The sequence below is a fragment of the Centroberyx affinis genome, unplaced genomic scaffold, assembly GCF_046629955.1.
Source record: "Centroberyx affinis isolate AG114_WGS23_722 - 3 ecotype Tasmania unplaced genomic scaffold, CSIRO-AGI_Caff_v1 ptg000582l_1, whole genome shotgun sequence".
Lineage (NCBI taxonomy): Eukaryota > Metazoa > Chordata > Actinopteri > Beryciformes > Berycidae > Centroberyx > Centroberyx affinis.
Window position 1 is genome coordinate 636,643 of NW_027279222.1, and position 24,512 is coordinate 661,154.

General features: G+C 45.2%; 1 protein-coding gene across 1 annotated transcript in view; it reads right to left on the bottom strand.

Annotated features, from left to right (window-relative positions):
• nkain4 (sodium/potassium transporting ATPase interacting 4) overlaps nucleotides 1-24,512 on the bottom strand; it is a 37,672-nt gene that overhangs the window by 3,601 nt on the left and 9,559 nt on the right. Inside the window, exons 2-5 of the mRNA XM_071518473.1 lie at nucleotides 18,018-18,155; nucleotides 16,670-16,750; nucleotides 12,706-12,906; nucleotides 4,553-4,613 (exon numbers count right to left, since the gene is read on the bottom strand). Of these exons, the coding sequence (XP_071374574.1) occupies nucleotides 4,553-4,613; nucleotides 12,706-12,906; nucleotides 16,670-16,750; nucleotides 18,018-18,155 (481 nt within the window). The remainder of the gene's footprint in view (nucleotides 1-4,552; nucleotides 4,614-12,705; nucleotides 12,907-16,669; nucleotides 16,751-18,017; nucleotides 18,156-24,512) is intronic.

Below are 24,512 nucleotides of genomic sequence, written 5' to 3' on the forward strand. Positions count from 1 at the left end.
TGCAATACAGCGTCTCCACCCTCACACACCATTACACAGCCATCAGTACTGCACGGACTAGGCTACTCATTCACTTTAAAGACCAATATAAGTGTGTTATGCGTAGTTATTTTCCTTATGAAAACTTCAGAGATGTTTGATTGAGAGTGTATTTGAAGTTAATCATCCGTGCCGAGAGGAGAAGGTTCTGCCGACAGTGGCGAGGACAGACCAGGAACGCCTCTGGAAACTTTCCAGCCTTTGCCAAGTGACAATCCATTTGTCTTATGATATCCAGAGCCCCGTTCATGCTGTGAATAAATTTATCCCATCCATCCATCCATTACAAGGTTCTATAGATATATATATATTTTTTTTAATCAAAATTGAATTTGAATTTGAATGCTATACTTGCGCAGTGTTTTATGATAATTTTATGCAAATATGGTGCTTGGGGGAGATGTCCCATATCTGTTTGGGTCGAAGTTATGTTTCAAGTTAGTGCTAAGTTTGTTAGTGCTGTTTTTGTAATCATAATAAAATCAATATTTCTAAAACATTTGGACTATACTTATTTTAGGTTTCGATGATAGTAGACTAAATTACAATTAATTTCACATTTTCTCTAGCAGTAGAGCTAAGGCATTACATAGCAGTTTTGACTGATAGGATATCTTTGATCCAGAACTCAGAGCTGTACTCCACCAGATAGACCCTTGTAATTCCAAGCTCAGCACTTTTTAAGGCCTTGTATTTTGATAATTTGACCTTTTCAGACTTTTTAAGGACCCGAGGATACTCTTCCATCCATCCATCCATCCATCCATCCACCCTGTCGGCCTGTCTGCTCCCCGTGGCTGAGGGGGATTTTCTGGGACTGTGACTCAGCATAGAGGGCGGCAGCATAATTAGCAGACATGCTAAAGCAAGCTTAAGCCAATGCTAGGCGGCTAACTCCATGACCTACTTTACAAAGAGGATTTTCCCCACCACTCACTCTGTCTGTGTGTCTGCTAGACGCTGATAACTCCGTGTAACAAATTCACACACACACACACACACACACACACACACACACACACACATACACACACACACACACACACGCACCTACAGAGTGAGAAAGAGAGGAGAAAGAAACAAAATGAGAGAGAGAGAGAGAGAGCCAGAGAGAAAGCAAGACAGAATGACACAGCAAGCTAAACACACACACAAATACAAATATACACACACATGCACACACATGCATATACATGAGAGAAGGAGAGGAAAAAGAAACATGAAACAGAGGTTGTGTTTGAGTGAGTGAGAAAGAAAGAGAGAGAGCAAGATACACACACACACACACACACACACACACACACACACACACACACAGCATCAGTAATAAAGCCTGAAAGCCATGTCAAGCTGGAGCTGATGCTATATGATATGATGCTTGCTATTCTGCCCCTTGTGTCTTCTTGGCTTTTTAGCGGCACTGAAACATTGCTTGCGTGTGTTTGTGTGTGTGTGTGTGTGTGTGTGTGTGTATGCACGTGTATGCGCATGTTTGTGTGTGTGTGTTTATGTGTGTGTATCATCCTGCTATTCTTTACGCAAGCCTGAGCACTCAAATCTAACTCACCTCCCTCCTTGGAGACTGAGCGAGTGCTCGGCGTGTGAGGAATTCCTGTCTTATCTTCTTATTCAAGAAAAGCTCAGCGTTGTCTTCTGTTGTTTGTTTCTGCATGTTGCCCCATCTCCCTGTCTCTCCCTGTCTCTCCCTGGCCGGCTCCTGACAGACGCCTCCCTCTACTCCCCTCACGTCCTCCTCTCTCTTTCTCTCTCTCCTCTCCCTCTCTCCATCCTCCCCTCCTGAGCATTCTTTCTACCTTTCTTCTCTCGGTGGGGAGGAGGGGGATTCGGCTGTGGAAGTTACTGAACTTAATGAGGCGGATGCAACGAGTGACCAGAGACCTCTAACTTTATACATACATACCTCATTAAGAGGGGAGAGAGAGAGAGAGAGAGAGAGAGAGAGAAAGAGAGAGACAGGGAGACAGAGGGGAATTCTTGCACCCGCAAAAATTGGATTCTGATACATAATTATTCTTTCCACCTGTGGAGAAAAATAGGAACAGAAACAAAGCAAACGAGGGAGATGGAAATAGAAGGAAAAGTTCTGAGTGGGAGGAGAGATGCTGATGCAGCCAGGGAGCTCAATGCAGGAACTTGCTTTAATCTACACTTCAAATGAGAGAATGTGGAAATGAGAGCGGCAAAGTGCCTTAGCCGGTTTCTGTGTTAGTGCGTGTGTGTGTGTGTGTGTGTGTGTGTGTGTGTGTGTAGGCGCACCTGTGTCTGCATGTGTGGATGCGGGAGTGTTCGTGCGTGTGTGTAGGCAAAGGGCTGATTACAATAACAAAGAGCTAGCAGTGGGAAGCGATGTAACAGCATTTTACTCCGGCGCAGTCAGGATCAGAGTCGAACCACCAGATAATTAAAACCACTAAAAATCACAACCTGTTCTGTTTTCAGCCATGTTTTTTTTTTACCCACTCTCTCTCTGTTGTTCTCCAGCTATTTTTACACTGTCTGTCTGCACCTTTTGTGTTTTTGAGAGCAGACGCCTGTCCACAGCGATGTTAAACAAACACAATCCGTGCCAACTGTCCGCACAAGGATTGAATGGTCCTCGCAGGTCACCAAAAACAAAAGGAAAAGGGAAACTGCTGAGGGAGAAGTCAATTAGTTTTTTTGAAGTTGACTCCCCCAACTGCCAAAATGGTACTGCCCTCCAGGGATTACTTAAGGGTGATTGATTATGAAATGGTACTGCCCAGAGCTGGGGGGAAATCGGTTGGGTGGTGACGCTAACCACTGAATCTCTGGCATGTGACCACCAAAGAACTGCTTGGACCTCTGTACCACTGGTCTCCAAACACGTGCATACACACACACACATAGAAAATTCCCCTAAATTGCAACAACAGTCCCCCTGTTTTAGATGCAGTGAGTGAGTGAGTTCATTACCCTGTTTTCAATCAGATGAGAGTTCGGGTGTATAATGATCTGGCATCAAACTCTTCGTAATTAGTATGTCTAACAACAACAGAACAGTACAGTATGTATGGATATAAATATCAGAGACACTCCACAGAGACTCCACTAATCCTGCAACAATCACAGAGAGAGCCTGTCCACTCAACCATTACAGATCCAGAGATCTGAGACCCACTGCTGAGTTGCAGGCTGCCTCCATTTGGTTTCAAAGCATTGGCTGGGAAATGGAACATTCACTAGTTTGTAGTATCATGGTGGGCGAAAATATCAGCTCAATTCAAAAGCTTACAAGCCGAAAATATGCGAGGGCACATTGTCAAGCATGTAGATGTAGCTAGGAGAGAGAGAGAGAGAGAGAGAGAGAGTGAGTGGACATGTGTTACTGCGCTGGACATCAGATATTTATGACTCCAACTGACCCTCAGATCAAATGTTTCCTGCCATCTGATTGGCTAACCTCCAGCGGGACCTCTGACCTACTGCCTATGAGGTCATTGCAGCTGGGTCATTTATCACAAGTGTCTCCCTCTCCTCTCTGGTTTCTCCTTCTTCTTCTTCGCTCTGGCTCATTTAGTCTTTCATCTGGTCCCCCGCCGCCTTTTCCCACACCCCTTTCTCCCTCTCCTCCCTTATTTTGGCACAAGGGGGAAAAGAATGAGAGTCAAGGTTAACTCTCGCCCTCATCTGACACCGTGTTGAAGGTCTAACGCACACCGACACACACCAGCAGAGAGACTGGAGCTCCAGCATAGAGATAACACAGGGTGAAGAGCCACTTAGAGGAAGGATGTACATGTTTGAATAGCTGGGAGAGAGAAAGACGGGAGAGAAGGTGTGTAAGTGTGTGTTTGTGTGTGTGTGTGTGCACGTGTGTTTGTGAAGAGAGTGGGGGAGGTGCAATGTGGAGTACAAAAACACACACACACCCTCCCTCACCCAGGCAACTGACAGCTGGGGAGACGGACAAGGGGCATGTGAGGAGAAGAAAGTGCAAGTGAGAAAAGGAAAAGCCAGAGTACATTAAAGGAGGAGAATTGTACGTTTACAACAAAAGTGAAAGAGAATGGCGAGGACCACACATTGCAAGAAGCAGAGGAGTTGAGGTGAAGAGTGTAAAACGCCATATGAGAGAGGAAAGAAAAGGAAAGAATAGACTGAAGAAGCGGGTGTGGAGGGGGAACACATGGCTCCTTTGGACGGATTCTGGAGGGAGAGAGAGAGAGAGAGGGCCCAGCTGGCGTGGGGGAGGCGAGAGGAGGGACATGGGGAGAGCAGGGTGTTGGTGGTGGGGGGTAGGGTGGGGTGGGGTAGGGTGGGGTGGGAGAGGAGGAGAGGGAGATGAAGAAAGATGTGGCTCTGTTCTCCTCTCCACTGGTGTCCTTTTTTTCCATGATTCCATGTTTTCCGTGTTTCATTCATTGTTGCAAGCCTCAGGTTCAGGAATGTGTGTGTGTGTGTGTGTGAGTGTGTGTGTGTGTGTGAGTGTGTGTGAGTGTGTGTGTGTGTAGGGTGAGGTTAAGCAACTCACAGCTGTCCTCCTCCTCGGTGATGGCGCTGACGACATAACAGGCGTACACGAAGCCCAGGAGCTGTGAACACACAAGCAAACGAACAGCGTCAACAGTTAGACGACACAGAGACAGCAGTGTATAGTGTATAGGTGCGTATGTGTGTGTGCGTGTGTGTGTGTGTGTGTGTGTGTGTGTGTGTGTGTGTGTGTGTGTGTGTGTGTGTGTCTGTGTGGACGAGCAGAAAGACCACAGAGATCGTTGGGAATACACGGCTCAGTTGAAAGAGAAAGCCTTTTGGGTATGTGGCTTTGATTTGAGAGATGGTGGCTGTTGTGTTCCAGCGATCCACCGGTGGGCGGATGGTGCAACAGGGTGCAAAGAACAGCACAGCGTTGAGGTTACTGATATCAAACCTCCCTGAATACACAAAACACTCATTTTCCAGTGTGCTTTAATGTCTGTGCTGGCAAGACTTTTCGACTTTTCGACTTTTCGGCTTCAAGAGAACACATACGAGCCGCATTATGCACACACACACGAAAGCAAGAAAGCGAGCGTACAAGTGAACGTAAGCCTTCACATGTGCCCGCAAACACACAGCACAGAGAACATAGCCTGTGGAACTGGCAGATGGCTGTCATCTTCTCCGAAACAGACACAGTGAGAGACAGAGAGAGACAGAGAGAGACAGACAGTCGCTCTCCACCCAGCCATCCAGCGCTTGGCACTCTGCCATGCCAATTAAAACAGCATCGGGCACACTGCCCTCCTCACACACTGGGTAAACACAGAACCCAGGGGGGTGGCGACTGTGAGTGATGGTGGCTATTTATATAACACTCATTCAACCTATAACTTAGCTTGGCTTATCTAATTATAACAGGAACAAACATCATGAGCATGCAGTTTGCACGTCGTTTATGTTTATCACTTGGGCTTTATTCAATGTTTTACCCAGACAACATATTTTGCCTTTATTAAAGTTCACCCAAGGCCTATCCAGCAGTAGATTAAATGTTTTATTTATGAATGCAACCCAGGTGTGTTGTCTAGTAGAAATGGAATGGGTCTGTCTCTGTGTGGGCTGGTAAAGATACATAACTCTGTCTCTCTCTCTCTCTCTCTGTCTCTCTCTCTCTCTCCCTCTCTCTGTTTTTTTTTCTCTCTCTAGTATCTAATTGCTGGTCTCAACCCATCCATTACAGTGGCGGTGAAATGGAGGTGAATTAGCATATGTATAAAGCCAGTGTCAAACACAAGATGGTGTTAACAGCAGGGGGCACACCCTGTTTTTCAATCGCATACTGTGTGTGTGTGTGTGTGTGCATGTGCGCGTGTGTGTGTTTTTCTTTTGTGCAAGTGTGTGTAAGTGTGTGCATATATGACTGAGTTTATATGTGTGCGTTTGTTTAATTTTCACAAAGGATTGTGATTGCTCTGTCGGTCTTGGGGTTCAGTCAAAAATAGCACAGTCAACATACGGCGGAGGATGCTTGAGGGCAAGAAAATAGCAAAGTTTTTCTGTGTATGTGTGTGAAAGAGAGAGAGGGAGAGAGAGAGAGAGAGAGCGTGAGAGAGAGAGAGAAGGGAGTGGAGGAAGGAGTGTAGGCTCTTACCCCCCACAAATGCTTTCATCAGAGAAATACAGAGTCAGGGAAAGTGCAACCGCAAGAATGTTGAGGTGATGATGACAGAAACAATCTAAAAGCATGTTCGAGCCATCAATCGCCCTGAGGATAAAAACCACACAACACAATTTACATACTTTTTAGCCTCAGCGCACACTCATAAATAGCAATTGAGTATAGACAAATCCAGCATACAGGGGGTTTCATAAAATCGAGTGTGTACGCCTAGAAACGGTGAATACCAAAGCGTAGGGGTGTGCCTAACTGTCACTGCCAAGTAATGGGAAATCACTATCATTTTTTATCACTGGACTAACAGACATTGACAGCAAGGAAGTCAGAATGCTGCATGATGCATTCTCACTATGTGAACCGGAAGTAATGTCTCTCCTCATGAAAGTCAACCAAGAGCTGATATTAATCAGTTTGTCTTGTATTATTTTCTATGGCTTAGGCCCATTTAAGTGTGATGTATAGGGAGCTAGTAAGGTCAGAGGATGGAACACTTACTGGCCTTTCGCTTGAGGCTTTACTGTCCTCACCCAGTATAGGTCAGTGTCCTCAATAACAAGTGACAATTCCACTTATATGTCCCTACATATTAAATGGCCTTAAATCATGCTCATAAAATTCCTGCCTCTTTCTCGGCTTGCCCCTGTCCCACACACACTCTCACACACACACACACACACTCACACACACACACACGCAGCCTTCCGCTTTCCTCTATGACTTCCCCCAATCAGTTCAGGGATGTTCAGGGATGGTTTCGGAAATTAATGTCATATTAATTAAGCTCATAAAAGCCCTGGCCTGTCCTCTGAGGCTCGATCTGAGTCTGTGGGGGCGCAGCAGGCTGACAAAGTGAACTCATTTGCCTGCCAATCACTTGTTTTTTGGTTGTTGTTTTTTTTTGCCGTGTCCTCTGTTCTTTTTTCTTCCCTGTTAGTCACTTTCTAAATGCAGGTCTCCTCACCACTGTCTGTTTCCATTCCACAATCTGTGAATCTCTTACTCCTCTCTCTCTCATCCTCTCTCTTGCCCTCTCTCTCTGTCCTTAGTGGAGGTCTCCTTGTTTTATTGGTGCTCTAATGGTAAGTGCCCACCCCCCCCGCCCCCTTCCTCTGGCGTGGTTCAGCGTGACCCAAACAGCTGACAGAGGGAGGCAAGAGGACAGAAAACCGGAGAAAAAAAAAAAGGTGGCGCAGTGTCCGCCGAGGACAAACATGAAAGGCAAAGCTGTCTTCCATTTGGCCTTCATCTACTATTTACTATATTGCAGAGAGTATCAAAGGAGGAATTGGGGGCAGCGTGATAGTTCAGCCTAGTCTGTGTTTCTTCTTTCACATAATGGAGAGAAAAGAAGTTCAAGGCTCTGGCATTCGCACACACATATATGTACGTGTGTGTGTGTGTGTGTGTGTGTGTGTGTGTGCGTGTGTTTGTGTGTGTGTGAGAACAAGGCCAGCTGCTGAGCTAGAAAAAAAGGGCTGCTGCTATTTGCATAGGCTAATGAGTCAGCTTTTACACTGAATTTTTCAGTCTAGGTAGACACATAAGACACATAACCAGCTCCACAATGCACAGAAATTTACTCATAAACGTCAGTCCACTGGGCATGAATCTGTTTCACGATCAAAAGCGTGTACTCTCCTCGGTTATTCTAGCTAACTCAGATAAATCAGGGACATAGCAAATCATTGGTTATGTCTGTGGTGACATTTCTGCAACCTAAAATTCAATTATCAGTCTTGCTCACTACAAAGCTACAACTACATCCTACAAGAATTTGTGTGTCTGTCTGTTTTTGTGCGTTGATAGGAATCAGAGATGCTTCCTGACTGCAGCCCATTGGCTTGTGAGTGTGTGTGTGCGTGCGTGTTGTGATGGATATCTGTGTCGATCTACAAGCTAATTAACACAGTATTGATTGAGCCTCAGTGTCAGGAGAAAAGTCACTAAGTGTTCTACAATGAAGGAAATTCTTAGGTAGGATATATAGGAGAGCAAGAGAGGGAAAGAGGGTGAGAGAGAGAGAGAGAGAGAGAGAGAGAGAGAGAGAGAGAGCAGTCTTCTAGTTTAATTTCCTGGCACTCTCTGCCTGACAATGAGGCAACAGCTTCCCTACAGAAAATTGGACTATCTGTGTGTGTGTGTGTGTGTGTGTGTGTGTGTGTGTGGCCAGCTGCATGTTTAATGACAGTTAAAATATGATGAGATAAGGACTGCAGGGACCACATCCACCTGTTCTTTTTCAGCCCCCTCCCCACACACACACACACACACACACACACACACACACACACACACACACACACACGCACACACACACACACACACACACACTGTACCCTGCCCTGGATGATTGTGTTTGGGGCGGCTGCCAAAGCAGATTTGGCGTGTTCAGATGTGGGCAGATTTAAGTTTGATATATACTATCTCCATTGGGCCACAGAGGGGGTTATGGGTCTGTGGAGGTGATCTGCACCTTCCACATCAAATAACTGCACATAACTGCATGTCAGCTTCAGAGAAAACACAACACACAGAGTGGCTGCTCACATGCAAGTAAAAGAAGGAAAGAAAATAAAAAAACTCGCTGCACGTTCTGCACATGCAACACTAACACCGTAGATCATGCGGAGGGTATAAACTGGGCTTTAGAGCAGGTCTGACTGAGTGGAGGAGAGAGAGATGAGGCTCTCTGGACCAAGCAGCCTAATGGACTAAAGGTTAAACAGTTCACACACACAGGTAGGCAAATAAAAACAACCTCTACTCCCTCAACAAGCAGAAAGTAAAGCACAAGCATTACACTCGAGAGCACAAGCATTAAACTCGAGAAGGCTTGCGCCTTTAATGTTGCTTGTTTTTCTCTTTAGCAATTGCAAGTTCTCCTCTAAACTCCTCTTCTCTCTCTTTTTCCTCGCCTTCTCTCAGACATTTAACAAGACCAAATATTAGAGTAAAATTAATCTGAGGAAAAAATCCATTTCTCAACATAACAAATTAACAATTAAAGCTCTTGTGGGGTGGGTGGGGTGTTTGAAGTTTGAGGGCGGGCAGTCATGTTTTCACGATGTACTGTGAGTAGCCTGACACAATATCCAGTGGCCCGCTCAAGACTAATTCTCTCCTCTGCTCCTCTGCTCTTTCTCTTCTCCTCCCTCTGTTCGGCACCAGCCAGCAAACCTAATAACCGCTCAGCACTGCCTCATAAGTCTTTTAATCCTGGGATCTTTATAATCCTTTGAAGCAGATGCTGTAAAACTTGCTTTGCAGTTGCATTACAAATTTGGAGCTGACTGACAGAGGCGCTTTATACTAGCAGTACTACACTGGGCAATGCAATGGCCATTTACTGATTACCAACTGATTACTGGACTTCAAACAAAAGCACATCAAAGATAACCTCCTGCTGGCTCTCCATGCACAGACAAACACATTCACTCCAATAGTAATAATGGCTGTTCAGGATGAGAAGCTTGAAAAAGCAACATGGAGTAATGGACTTATCAAAGCTATCACCCTGACCTTATGGGTTGGGTTGGGGGGGGGGTAAGGGCTGCTGTTTTCATGTGAGCCCCTCCCTCTCTGTTGAATTGAATGAACCTTAACACACACAAAACACACACCCCACCCTACAGCCCCAGCACAGCCCCGAGCGGTAATCACAGGGGTCAGACCACGCTAGGCCTGCAGTGGGGGACCCCTCTAATCATCCAGGGGCAGTTATTCATCCTCCAACCCCCCACCCCTCCACCCCCCCCACCCCTCCCCTCCCATCCCCTATCCCCCGGTGCTAAAAAAGCCAGGCTTTAATGTAGACTGTAGACTGACATGACAGAACCATCAAAGCTACAGAGAGAGAGAGAGCGAGAGAGTGAAAGAGAAGGTGGAACAGAAAAAGAGCGAGAGAGACAGAGAGCAAGAGCGAGAGAGAGGGAAAATAAGTGAGAGCGAGCGAGAGCGGCAGAGAGAGACAGATAAGTGCGCAGTCATTTTAGTTAGAGGGGATGTGATAGAGATGGAGGTCATGAGTGGGAGATCTGGGCAGGAAAAGGAGACAGGAAGACAGACAGAGCAGAGAGATTGTGATTGAGGGAGGGAAAAAAGAGAGAAAAGAGGAAATGGAATGAATGAGAGAATGACGCAGGTTGCAATTCCTCCCATCATCAACTTACACACATTCCTCCCAACGCCGGTTTCTAGGGAATAGAGAGGCAACAGCAGAAAGCATTGCCTGTGGCAGCAATATTCCACTCTAAATGATATCTGTGTGTGTGTGTGTGTGTGTGTGTGTGTGTGTGAGAGCACTCCTGTTTCTCTGGCTGCTTTATGAGAAGCTTTGACAAGCCCTTGATGTCTCTCACTACTCCCTTTAGTGTGTAAGAGTTATATCTACAGATGTAAACTGAATATTACATCTCTTTCAATTTCTCCTCCTCTCTCTTCTCATAATTTGTCTTCCTAACTACCCTCCATCTCGCCGGAATTGTTTTCTCAGACACTGTTTTATTTAAAAGTTGAGGCGGCGCACGGACGCAAAGGAAGACGGGATGGACGGAGGGATAAACGGAAGACAAATAAAGGGAGGAAGGATGTGGATTTTGTGATTTTGTCTTGACTCCAGTGACAGGGAATCAGTCAATGCCACTGTATGACATTAGTGGGCAACCAAAGCCATTCAGTAGCAGTATGTACTGAGGGGTTAGACAGGGTTTCAGTGAAGGCAACGAAGAACATGAGGGCAGACAGAGCAAAACATTCTTCTCAGTGATAAATAAATAATACATCATCCCCACTTTGAAAAGGTTGCTTCTCTGCGTACTTCAAGCTCATCCTCACAACTGTGTGGTTGCTTGTTGGTTCGTTTGAATGTAGCCTATGACGATAATAAGCAAAAACAAAGGGGCTGCACTTCACCAATCTACAGCCTCATTTCTGGACGCCGTCCCTCTAGCCCATGATGAATCTGACCGGCAGGATGACAGTGACGTCTCCATTACTGGGCCATGGATCCACATTTTTCATCTTAATGAAACATTCTCCTTGGAGCCCAGACTAAATATTTAATGGGTTCTCATGGTGACCTTGAAAAACCTTTAACAAAGACAAAGGGCCACTCTCTTCCCATTCTCTTCCCTTTGCCCCGTTTCCCCTCCGTTTTCACAATAAAGGAAAAAAAGGACAAACCAAAACAAATGTGAACATCTCGAAAGGGCTCTATTTTCCTAAGCTGTGCGCTGCTTTTGGCCTGAGTCGAGGCGAGAGAACAAGGAAAAGGATGCTATTTGTGATACTGTGATTTTAGTACCAATTTCCCGCTTCCTCTTGAGAGCTATTCCCACGGAGATGCCGTTGAATGCTCGGTTGGACAATACCATCTGAAGGAGTGGGCAGAGGGGTGTTAACCATCTCATAAGCAAGTAGCATATAGGAAAGCCACAGTGCGTGTGTGGTGAGGAATAAACAATCCCAGTGTCTAAGGTTGAGCGCAAGGGGTAATGGGGTTCAATAAGAGACTTAAGGTTGTAAAGTGAGGTCAGCCATTTTATTATCTTTCTCTGTGGGGGTGAATGGTACATTCCAGTGCTTCTCCATCCCGGTCCATGCTGCTAGTTTTCTATTCTACCAGGTAGTTAATTGCATTCACTGTGCATCCCTGGATGTAAATTAGTCCCTGATTAGATGGCTGGAATAAAAACCAGCAGGGAGTGATGAAGCTGCTGCATATTACTCTCTCTCTCTCTCTCTCTCTCTCTCTCTCTCTCTCTCTCTCTCTATCAGATACCTACTGCAACCATTGAATTTGACTCCACATGTATTACACTGCATGAGAAATGGGAGTGTGTATGTGCATGTGTATGTGTGTAGCGACGGTGTGAAAGTGTGCGCGGGTGAATGTTACTGTATAGTTTGAACTATTTTACTCTTGTGAAGCACTTTGTGACTTTGCTCTGTGAAAGCTGCTATACAAATAAACTTTACTTGCTTACTTACTTACAGTTAATGTGTGTAAGTGTGTGTGTTACGCACGTTGGAGCCTGTGTGCCTATGAACGTCGGCAACTAAGAGGGTCCTGGCTCCTGTCCCACATGGGGTTAGTTAGTCATCCACAAGTGTGTGTGAGCAGGACGTGTGTGTTTTCCAGTGTATTAATACAAAGCCGTATAAAGAGGACGATAACAATCCCTGCAGTGTTTGACTAACCTGTTAGCAGCTGGCAAGTCGGAGCCTCAGCCAGACAAAACAACAGATCAATTTTTCATTCAGCGACCGGGGCAGAGGGAGGGAGCAGAGGCTGGTACAGACAAAATAACAGAGCGTCGTGGTGTATTCAGAACAATGCTTCAAGGGAAAAGAAAAGGACGCCTTCCCTTTTCCCTGCGTTCACCTTTTGATTGCATGAATCCAACGGTGAATGTGCGTGCTACGAGCGCTCTGTATGTAATATGATGTGTTTGCGTGATGCGTGATGTAGCGTGAATGTTCGTATGTGAGCGGTGTGCTCACGTGTGTCTCGTTAACTTGTTACTCACAGCGACGAGGATCTGCGTGCTGCTGTGCATGACTTCAATGTACTGGTAGTCCATGAGGCAGCCCATGACAGTGATGTAGGAGTGGCTGTCCGTGGTGCGCACCCCCGGGGCCTGGGGCATCTCTCTCCTCACACAGCCCGGCCCGTGTTCGCTCCACCAGGAGTGGTGGGCCGAGATGTTGAACGTCAGCAGGTCGCTGTCCTGGAAGGAGGAAAAAAAAAAAAAGTTAATACAGTCTTTTTAGGCTTTAGATTTATTCAAGGCAGGTTCAATCCCAGGAGATAGTGCATGTTGTTCCGAGAGGCAGCAGGGGTCTTATCTCTGGGTACTTGGATGTTGTTGTTTGTTTACAGCAGTTCTCGTTTGCTTTGAGTGATGTTGAACTGTGGTAGTACCTTGGATTGTGGAGCTTTCTGGCCATGGTATAACCCCCAAATCAGCAATTCTCTGTTATCTGGTGATTGGAGAATTCACTGCCATTGTATGGCGAAACAGGTCTCAAAATCACACTTCTAGCACATAAGCGAACGCGAACAAAGCAGATTCTGAAAAAAACTTCATGCTGCTGAATTGTTGTTCAGTGAATCACTTTCTTTATGTTTATTAAACCTTTCAGTTTGAACAAGTGTAACACCGAAATCTGGTCGGAGGAAAGAACAAAGAAAATAGTATGTTTATAATTGTAACTGGCAAAATATGTATTGGTATTATTTTCTTCGTTCCATCGGCATAAGTATCCCGCAACCGGATTTCGGTTCTTCAATCGTCTCTACCGAAGCACCGGAGCAACTGAATCACAGATTTTGGGGTTATATCATGGCCAGGAAGCTATACAACCCGAGGTACTACCACAGTTCAACATCACTTTAATACTTTACAATGAAGAGTAACAACATATAGGAGAGAGGAGATGACACTCAAAAGCTCTTGAGCCAGATGCAAACCCCAGTCACAAGTCCATGTAAGCATATAAAGTTCAGCAACTTGCTAAGCTGTACCACATCAGACTCTTTTGGAGCCTGTACTTCATAGATGTAACTCCTGCGCACCCTGTTAATGTCCAATTTGCACACAGACATATGAGCCCAAACATACAGACGCGCAGACACACTCACACACCAATCAATACCCCAATACAGCAATCTAACCCCACATCTGCCCCTCAGTGACAAGACATGCATTATTAACACAGGCGAGTGGGCTGCTGCCTGTCAGGAAGCATCTCTGATTCCTATCAACACACTCACACACACACACACACTCACACACAAACACATAAACACAACATATACAGAACACTGGTAGCAACGACTTTCAACGTCAGATTTGTGCAGTCTGAGGAAAAAAGAACTGTTGATCTCTCATCGTCTCATCCCTGTCTCTCTTTATTTTCTTTCTCTCTCTGTTTCTCTCTCTCTCTCACACACACACACACACACACACACACACACACACACACACACACAGACACAAACACAAGGGCGGCTGAAGGTCAATAGGTAGGATTTTGAAGACTAATGACTTGACAGATTGCATTGATTGAGCCTGCGAGCCAGGGAAACCAGCTCTGTCCAAGCTGTAGCCCCCTTCACAACTACAGTACCTCTGTAGTCGATACTGAAGAGGCTGTTGGCGACTGTCAAGAGTATTATTGTTATTCCCCCACGCGCCCCAAAGCCCCAAAGCACAAATCAATCCCTCCATATCATAGATTCAAGGTTAGCTTATACTGATATAGGATGTCATTGCTGGAGAGAAAGAGGAAGCCTCAAACTATTTTCTTTATACGTAAAAGTCAATACATATTTGAAACACATTTTGGAGACAATCCTGGCACTGGAATAACATGTGGCATCCTGTAATGCTTTTCAATCATTAGAATGTTATTTATTATGATTTATTGTTTCTGAAAGACACACAGGTAATTTCTGTTTTTGTGATCGCACCGGGCAGCAAAGTGAATGAATTCTCTCTCAGATGACAGAATTGCTAACTGTTGTAGATTCTTCTGGCTGTGATGAGCGTCTCCTATATCTGTTAACATTTCACAAAGTCATGCATGCACATTGGCTGCATACTGATTCATGAGCATCATGAGCTATAGGGAGAAAGTGTTGGGGGTGGACTGCTATCGTTTCTAAAACAAAGACACAATGCAGTTTCCTCTAGCTGAGCGGCAGCTTGACTTGTCACCGGGTCTGCAGTCCGTGTGTGTGGTGTGAGAGAGCGTGGAAGAAAAAGAGAAGTAGAGAGAGAGAGAGAGAGAGAGAGAGAGGGGGAGAGAGATTGGGGATTGTTTAAAAAAGAGGTGTGTGTTTGTGTGTAGCAGGGGTCTGTCTGTCAGTCTGTCTTCCACTGTGGGGGAGGGAATAAGGGATCAATAGGAGGTGACAGAGCATGTGGCATATGACTCTGACAACCTGCCCCCCCACCATGAGAGCCTGGCTCGCCCCTGCACACACACACACACACAGACCTCTTGAAGCGTCCTGGTCATGGCAGGCCACACAGAATTAGCTGACTATGTTTTATGATAAAAATGTGTTGGGGGCCTCTCAGCAAGCTGTGTGTCAGGTTTGGTCCTGTATGTGTGTGCATGTGTGTGTGTGTGTGTGTGTGTGTAGCTGTGGGTGTGGAAGTGGGTGTGTGCGCGCTCCATTAGCCAGCTCTCCTCCTGGCCACCATATGCAGAGCTGGGAGCCCAGGCTGGCTCCATCTGTCGGGTTAATGCCCAGCCTCAGCCCCAAGCAGCTGGCCCCTGCAAGCCTCATTATTCTAGCAGGAACCATGCACAGCCACACACACACACACACATGACGGACACACAGACACATGCAGACAGAGACAGACACACTTGATGGAGCCAAGGTCTATCTCACAATGACAAAGTCACCAGAGCCTGGGAAGGTGTTTCTAAAATTCATTTTGGCCATCTGAGCTGGTGTGAGATGAATGTTTCCTACATGAATACATTTTCTCTCAATGGTCAGCCAAGCGACTGGGCAAGATACCCATTGATAGCCAGGGGAGTGGAGGGGAGGGGGGGCAGAGGAGGAGGAGTGGAGTGGAGTGGAGAGGAGAGGAGAGGAGAGGAGAGGAGAGGAGGCTTCAACAGAGAGCGATGTGCCGAAATGAAAAAGGAAAGAGATGAAGCCTGCAAAATATGAGGAATAAATTAAAAAAGATCAAAGGAGCAGGGAGCAGAGTGAGAAAGGGAGAAGACAAGTTGACAGGAGGAAGGAAGAAGGAAGGAGAGTGCATGAACTGATAAAGGGAGAGAGGTGACAACCCAAACACTTCCATTTGTCTGGATAAATACACATCTAATCCGCTCTCGGGAACCACAGGGGAGCCCAGAAGATTTTGGGTGTGTGGGTGTGTTTGTGTGTGTGTGTGTGTGTTTGTGTGTTTTTCTTTTGGAGGGGGTAGGTGGGGTGGGGCAAGGGGGGGCTATATAGTATAATATAAAGAGTCTGTATTCGTTCTCTCATCCTTCACCTTCCCCACAAATTTGAACATTTATTTATTCTAACCCATTAATGTCATTGAAAGGTGATTGAAGGTGTGTGTATGTGTGTGTGTGTGTGTGTGTGTGTGTGTGTCAACACCACTTTAGACACTTGAGACACTTTTAATAGTTTTATATTTTCATCTTCATAGTTTAATAGCTTTATATGTATTTATATTGCCTTATATCTTTCCTGTACTATTTCTATTTTTTATTACCTGTTATTACCTAATTTTTATTCCTGTCCATTGTTCTGCCAATTGCTGCTGTGACACCCAAATTTCCCCTAGGGGATCAATGAAGTGCAATCTTATCTTATCTTACAAAGTTAGAAAAACATGGACACGCTCACTCCCCCTGCCAGAACAGTGTGAAAACAATCATTCAACACTGTACGGAAGAAGAAGACACCCAAGTCTGACAGATGCTGGGTAAATAGTAGACTGAAGCTCTCACCTTGGATAGGCCTCCTACATCCAGGTAGAAACAGATGATGAAGACGTTCCAGGCCACCCACAGAGCGGCCCATACCGTATACTGCAGGGCAAAAACACAGAGAGATTAGCTCCATGGAAACTAGGCGAACAGAACAGGCTAAGAACACACACACACATATACACACACATATTTACATGTCAGAGACCTCTCATTCTGCGAAAAGTTCCAGTAAGTTCAGTAAGTCTACCTAAGCCCTGAGGGGGTTTTTAACTGTTGCGGGTGAAGAGAGTTCATGTCTCTAACAGTATATAAAGTTGTACAGCCAGACAGGCATCTGTTGACAGACAGACTGGGATTGAGTGGTTTTTCGCTGACGGAGAGAAGATTAATCAATGAGAAGATTGTGAAACCCTCTGACTCACAGTGAACTGTATGTTGAAAATGTCAGCGGCGTCAGTGGAGGAGTGGAGGGCGATACGGCACCTGGGCTTCAGTGTTCATAACACACATGTTGAATCATGAAACCCCCTCACCAACAACCGCCCTTTTTCCACTTAAGATAACACAATAGCTCTCCTTTCCTTCCATTCCTCCTACTCCCTCCCTCTATTTCTTTATCTATCCTGTCTGGCTCCTGGTTATCCTCCTCCATCTCCTCTGCCTCCTCTGTTTTTCTCTGTTACTCTCTCTCTCTCTGTCTCTGTCTCTCGTTCTCTCTCTCCCAATCTTTTCCTGTCGTTAACTTCGCCATCTGCACTTCCACTAATGCTGCTCCAAATAGGCTTTTAATGCCTCTGACGATCTTTATGGTGTCAAATGAAAACAGAATGGTGTAAAAGCACATTTACGTAGCTTCACAGTAATAGCTTTCTAACAATGGGAACGAAACAACATGCGGCGCATTCATTGCACCGAGTGTCGGAGAATGACCTTCTCTGTCCAGAATCTAGACTTGGGGTATAAAGCTGATGAGCTCCTTAGCCCTGCCCCCCCTCCCAAACCCCCCTCTTTACCCCCAAGACTTAGACAAATCCTCAGCTCGAAAAGGATTGGAGCTGAGGTGGGTTTTTCGGGTGCACTTGGTTATGAGTGCAGCGTACACAGACGTTCACTCATTAATTAGCCCTAATTACCATGGGATTAGAGTGATTAGGGGTGGCAAACAATGCGTAAGAGAGAGCAGCAGAGTTAGCAATTGGAACAGAAAGGCAGCAAACGACACACGCCTTCCAATCTACAACCTTAGGCAAAGAACTAACGCGAACTGACGTGATGCTGCTTAACAAAAACCGCAAGGAATAGGATTACGTGACAGGCTTTTACAGAGTTTACTAGTCAAAATGCCTCTTCAGACGTGAGCACTCACCACCACGATGTAGCGCGGCCGGTACTGGATGGTGCCGAAGAGGCCGAGGATGACGATGATGATGTGGAAGAAGTTGGCGAGGATGGGGGCCCACTGGTAGCCCAGGAAATCAAAGACCTGCCTCTCCAATGCCAACATCTGAGAGCGAGAGAGAGAGAAAAAGAGAGACAGAGAAATGTTATCCAGTTTACATGTAAATACATCGCCTCTGCTGTTAAAAGTCAGTTGCAAAGAACATCAAGGGGCTGCCAAAGCTACCTTTGTCTCATAAAACAGCACGACTCACACACACACACACACACACACACACACACACGTGTGTATGTGTGTGTGTGTACATACAAGTATGTATTCATGCACTGAGTTCATGGTCATGCATTGTTCATAGTCTATTGAGGTCCATATCTATTCACATCACAGCAACTGGCCAACAATCCCACACTGAGAGACTTGACACAAACAGCTACAGTGCTTAGCCTCCGACAGTGAGAGAGTCCAAAGGTGTGGACTACAAGTGTAATAAAATAAACAATGACAGATTCATCGATTGAACCCCTGCTGAGCCGAAGGGAAGCTCAGAATTTCCAAGCTTCCTGCCAGCGGCCTCCAGGAATGGGAACGCTCTGGGAACTTTATGGGAGGCGAGGGCCTTCCCTAATAATACCACAGCGCTGAGCCAAGGCACTTATTAAAATACACGCTCATAAACATTTGTATAAACACACACACACACAGATACATGCACACACGCAAAATTAAACCCTCTACAATGAAAAGACGAATTCCACAATTTTTCAGTACAGACTCACCCTTTCCATGCATTCTTCAATAGCGATTTCAGCTCTTTTTTAAATAAACAAGATTGAGAGAAACATATAGTACATTTTTGATCTATTATTATTTATTCATTTTAAGACAAAACCGCCTCTCTATGTCTCGCCCTCCCTTCTACCCGAGTGCTTTGCTTTGCTTTGACATTTTGTACAACAGCAAAAAAAATACATAGCAATTTGAACCTTTAAGACTGAGTCTCTATTTGCATCAAGTCAATTAGCATGCCATTTGGGGGAAAATGCAGGGAGAGAGGAGGAGGAGGGGGGGTGGGGTGTTCAAGGCATTTAATTAGAATTCCATTGCCAGGACGAGGTGTGTGTGCGTGCGTGTGTGTGTGTGCACGTGCATGTGTGTGTGTCTCGAGCAACGGTGTGTTTTCGTCGTGTGTCGACATGTCATCTCCAGCCAACCGCATGAAGATGGATGAGGGAGGGAGGAATCTCGTCTCTGCCGCAATGATAGGCACGCACCATCGAGCACAAACACACACACACGTGCGCGCGCACACACACAAACACACTTGGTACACAGCCACGGCTGCTCTTCTTAATGGGATGGAAATGTTACCAGCAACCCGATGAGACATTGTGACAGGCGAGAGAGAGAGATGATCAAATGCTGGGTGATAATTAAAAATGAACACTCCTTCACATAAAGCAGAAGGGCAATAACTCCACAGACAGGGTGCGAAGCGACAGAGGGCGAGGTGAATGAACTGGGATCAACATCAAGCAGCATCATATCAAAGTCCAGGGACTGCTCACCAATCCAGAGATAAAGCCTTAATTTCGGACGAAAGGACAAAAAAAACGAGCTTGGGAAACAAAATAGACACAGATGGGGAGAATTTTATGAAGAAAGAGGGCAAAAAAACAAAGATAAACGAAATGGAGAGATGAGAGGAGATACAGAGAAAATCGCAAACGACACATGCTAAATTAGAGTGACTGAGCTCCCTGCCTTATAATAACCTCTGTCTATCCCCTGGATAGAGAAGGGGCCGAAGGAAATGAATAAAGTAAAAGGGGCCATACATCTTCTGACAGGCCGCTGGTCATGGTTAGAGAGTTCAATAAAACTGGAGGAGGGAGGACATCAGCAGAGACGAGGCACAACTAGGCTACAGTGAAAGAAAATGGCATAAAATTGGTTAAGGTGCTTATTGGGGCTGCCCCCTTTTTAGTTGACTCATCATTTGTCAGGTTCTTGCTCAAATAAGACTTTTTTAGTTGAATGCTTGGATTAACGTCTGATTCATTTTCATTTGTGAAAACATCAAACACTAAAAATCCACTTAAACTCTTAAGATAAAGTGTCCAATGTTCCTGATTTCACTGATTTGAACAAGAACAGTAATGTGAGAATGGCAATTTTCCAACTGATCAGTGATATCATATGAGTTCTTGCTCAGTTGACGAAATCTGACAATTAATGACAATTAAAAACAGCAGACAGACCTCGATGGTTACTTGAATATAATATACAGTATATTTAACCTCCCATATCTGTTTGTCCAGTCAAAGTCTGTGGTAACTTGGCTCCCTATACAAAACAACAGAAAACAGATAGGATGCTGGAATGCTTCTTATCTTCTAATGTTAAAGATAGGAGGTTGGGTGCTGTTTGGATAAAAAAGGCTCTTCCTAATCATGATGGAAAAAAGGTGCAGTTTTTTACTTCAAGTTATGACTGGCCAGATTGAATAAAGGCTTTTTAATCGAGTTTTGCGTCATGGATCTCTCATCTTTCCACTTGGTCAGCAAAATAACTGATGAAATTATTTCCGCTATAAGCTGTCAAATGTCTTTAGCGGCACTGTGAATTGGAGTGTGACAGTTTTGTAAAAACTAGGCGTTCGGTGGTTCGTTGTGACAATTTGACAGTCTTTAACTTTCTCTCCTTCTATCTCTTTGTCTCTCTGCATCTCTTTTTTCTCACACTACTCACTACTATGCACAAACACACACACAGAAACATACGCACTATGTCCTCATGCCTGTACAAGATGCCCATCCTACATGGACTGCCTCCCCCAGTACAGTATATAACACACATGTTCACAAGCACATCCCTATCCATCCCACACACATAGTTTAGATCCCTTGTTTTATTCATTAGATACGGCCATGGACCATTCCTCTGAAATAGTTCCATCAGTCATTGAATTATACAAGTGTATAGGCATGAGTGGTGTGTGTGTGTGTGTGTGTGTGCGTGACAGAGGGGGGGTTGCTCTCTTTTCTGCGATGCTGTAGTGAGCCTATCGCGTTCTCTGCTAACCCAATAATCCACCAAGATGACAACAATCAATCAGGGATGGAAATGACTCTGCCCACCCTGAAACACACACACACACACACATGTACACACACCCATATACACAATTAGCCCACAATTCATAGGAAGCGGCTTACTGGGGAGTGGGGTAGAATTTGATCAAATAGATACCAATACTCTCCCAGGAACTGAGCCCACTACATAACGGCCCCTAAAAGCCTCCCGCCACCCTCCTGCAAGCCCAAATGACTCCCTCTAGGGTGACGGAATCTGCTAGTGTGTATTTGTGTGTGAGTGTGTGTGTGTGCATGAAAGCCTGTGTGTGTTACCCCTACACCACACCTATCCTCCCACCGTAAATGCTATGCAATTAGGGGGTGGGAAAGACGGCAGGATGCAACAAGCCCCTTTGCACCTCCACTATTCCCAGCATTTTATCGCCCGTTCGTTCCATCGTTCTCTCTCTCTCTCACTCTCTCTCTCTTGTTTTTTCAGCCTCTATTCCTGGTTCTCTGAAAGCCTCAATTAATCTCTCCTTCAGCCACATGATACCAGATCATTAACAGGGATCGTAAATCTCAATCCTGCTGCTTCTGTCAGTCGAGCGCTCGCTCTCTAGAGGTGTGCATAAAAGGACACACACAAACGTAGCTTTAAAAAAAACACACAAATGGACACACACACACATACACACACACTATAATCCCTCCTTCTTATCGTCCCCTACAAAAATCGAGCATATCAAAGCCCCAAAACATTTCAATCATCATCACCTTCTTTAACATGCCATCCAAGAGGAGAGAGGAAAATGGGCCACGCATAAAAGAGTGATGAGAAGATCAGAGCTGAACGTGTCTGGGAGAAAAAAAAAAAAACGTTTGATCCGCATCGTTTGATAACTAATTAAGACGTGCATGTGTGTTCGAGATAAGTGACTGAGATGCATGAAAAACAGGCTCGCTCGGGCTGAGCGCCCTGCTGGGATTTCAAATGAAGAGACCAGAAGATGTGGCGGCCCGGCTTTGGCGGGTTACGTGCGATCAATAACCCTAGGGTGCGTTGGCACGAGCTTTACTGACGTGGCGGAATACATTTCTGATAAGGAGAGAGGGAGGGAGGAGATAGGAGGCTGACGGAGATGACGAGGCTTCCCCAGAGCAACGGAGGACGGATGTGACTGGTGACCCCTCTATTCCTCCGCCCCCTCCCTTCCCTCCCTAGCCTCCAGGTACTATAAATCACATCACCGTTTCTCTTACTGTGTGTGTGTGTGTGTGTGCCCATTCTTTGTGTGACTGCAGGCTACATGACTCAGTCTCCTCTCCACGTTCGGTTCCAACTAACTCTGACTCAGACAGTCGGGCGAAGCGACTGGTGTTTGAGGAGTGGCAGGAGACGTGACGGGTGAATCACAGAGGATGTCTATTACCATTACATCTCCTGTTTTCCCTGGCTTCGCTAATGGCTTGTTTTTACTTACACATACAAACACACATTAGTCAGTGAGGCCAACCCTGATAAAAAGATAAGAATCTGAAGGGTAATTTGTATGCAATGTCTGAATTACCACATTCCTGAGGGAAATCAAAACAAGTGCCTGCCTATTAGGCCCAAACTATTCTTGCCTAAATGAAGAGAAAGACAGTAACAGAGACAACCCGTGACTCAGAAGCTGGCTGGATTTTTTTTTTTATAATGTGCCATGCTTTGCCCAGGCTTGTCTTTACTCCGTGACTCCCAGCAGGCAGTAAAGTACTTCTCAAAAACTTTTTCCAATCCAATTTTTCACCTCTCGCCTGGGTAAAGCCATTATACTCGGGTGTCTGCCTGGTCCTTGTGTAACTAATGGTGTCAATCTCAGTGTGTGTGTGTGTGCATGTAATTGTGTGTGTGTGTGTGACAGTCAGTAGGAGCATGGGGAGTTGGATAGATAGATAGCCCTTGGTGGTGCCTGGCCTAGCAGTGCTGGGGACATGGATTAAGAAGCGGGGTGCCTTTATAAGCCACTTTCTTGTCCGCAGTTTGAAATACAGTCTGCAGAGTCACACACACACACACAGGAGTTGGCCCCTTTGTGTCCATGAAGTACCACTTGTTTTAGGTAAACACACACTGGGGAAAGCAGTAGTTGTGGCTCTTACTGTGGCAAAGTGACTGTTTGAGACGTGGAGCTCTTTGCTGAAAGTTGAAATATGTTAAACTTCCAGCGCTCTGAGCGCTAATAACATGCTAATCTCCCAGCATCGGGAACACACAACAGCAAATCCTTTCCACTGAGACTAACATGAAAAAGAAGCCTGTGCTGTGAACTGAGTTTCCCTACTTTAACTTTATACTTTTGTGGTCTATCCTCTATTGTAACTTTTTAAAATAAGTTGTTATTAACGTTGAGATGAAGCACTTTTTCTAGACAGAAATTTGCAATTTAATGAGATTCATTTCAGTTTAATTCAGTTCACTTCAGTTCAATGCAGTTCTTTTCTATTCTATTAATTTTTCTTTGTCTCATTTTGTTTCATTTAATTTAATTTCCTTTAGTTTGTGGATCACTTCACTCTCTGTATGCCGTCCATGTCCAGACTGTCCAGTCTGTCCACACTGGCCTGGTTAGTGGTTCAAGACGTCCCACTCTAAGACAGTCTGATCTCCTTTCTCTCTCTCCATCTGCTACCCTGCTTCCTCATCCCCTCGTCTCCTCTCCTCTGCTCTTCCTCTTTTTCACCTTCCCCTCCCTTTGGTCATCTCCTTCAATCGTCCTTGGTCCGCTCTTGAGAATCTCTTACCCAGACACTGCATTTAATTTCCCTCAGATAAGAGTAAAACACTAGAATACAGACCAATAAACACTATTCGAGCTCTCTCTAATACAAAGCTACTATCCAGACCTATCACACTAAGATAAGATAGAACGGGTCCAGCCCGACTCGCCGATAAAATGCCCCGAAAGAAATGGAGGTGAGCAAAGACGTCATTGTGGGTCTGTTTAGTAGATGTGTGTGCTTGCTGCTGGTCTTTAATGCTCAGTGCTTGGAGTGCTAGTCTTTGCAATGAGTCCCTCTATTAGAATTGGTGCACTTGTAAGTGAGTGTCTGTCTGTATTAAATTGTTTCCCTGTGCTGTTAATTGTTTTCCACTGAAAGGTTTAAGCATCCTGAAAGAGAAAGTTGTCAAGTCGAGTCAACTTTAATTATGTAGCACTTTAAAGAACACAAAGGCAGCGTGCTTGTAAAAACAGAGGAGATTACAAGGGAACAGGGAAAAGGAGTGTAAGAGCATGAGTAGATATGTTTATTACATCTTTTAATTCAATTAATTTAAGCTTGTAATCTTCATTGATGTCATCCATCAGGTAAAAAAGAAAATTAGCCACGGCGTCTTATCACT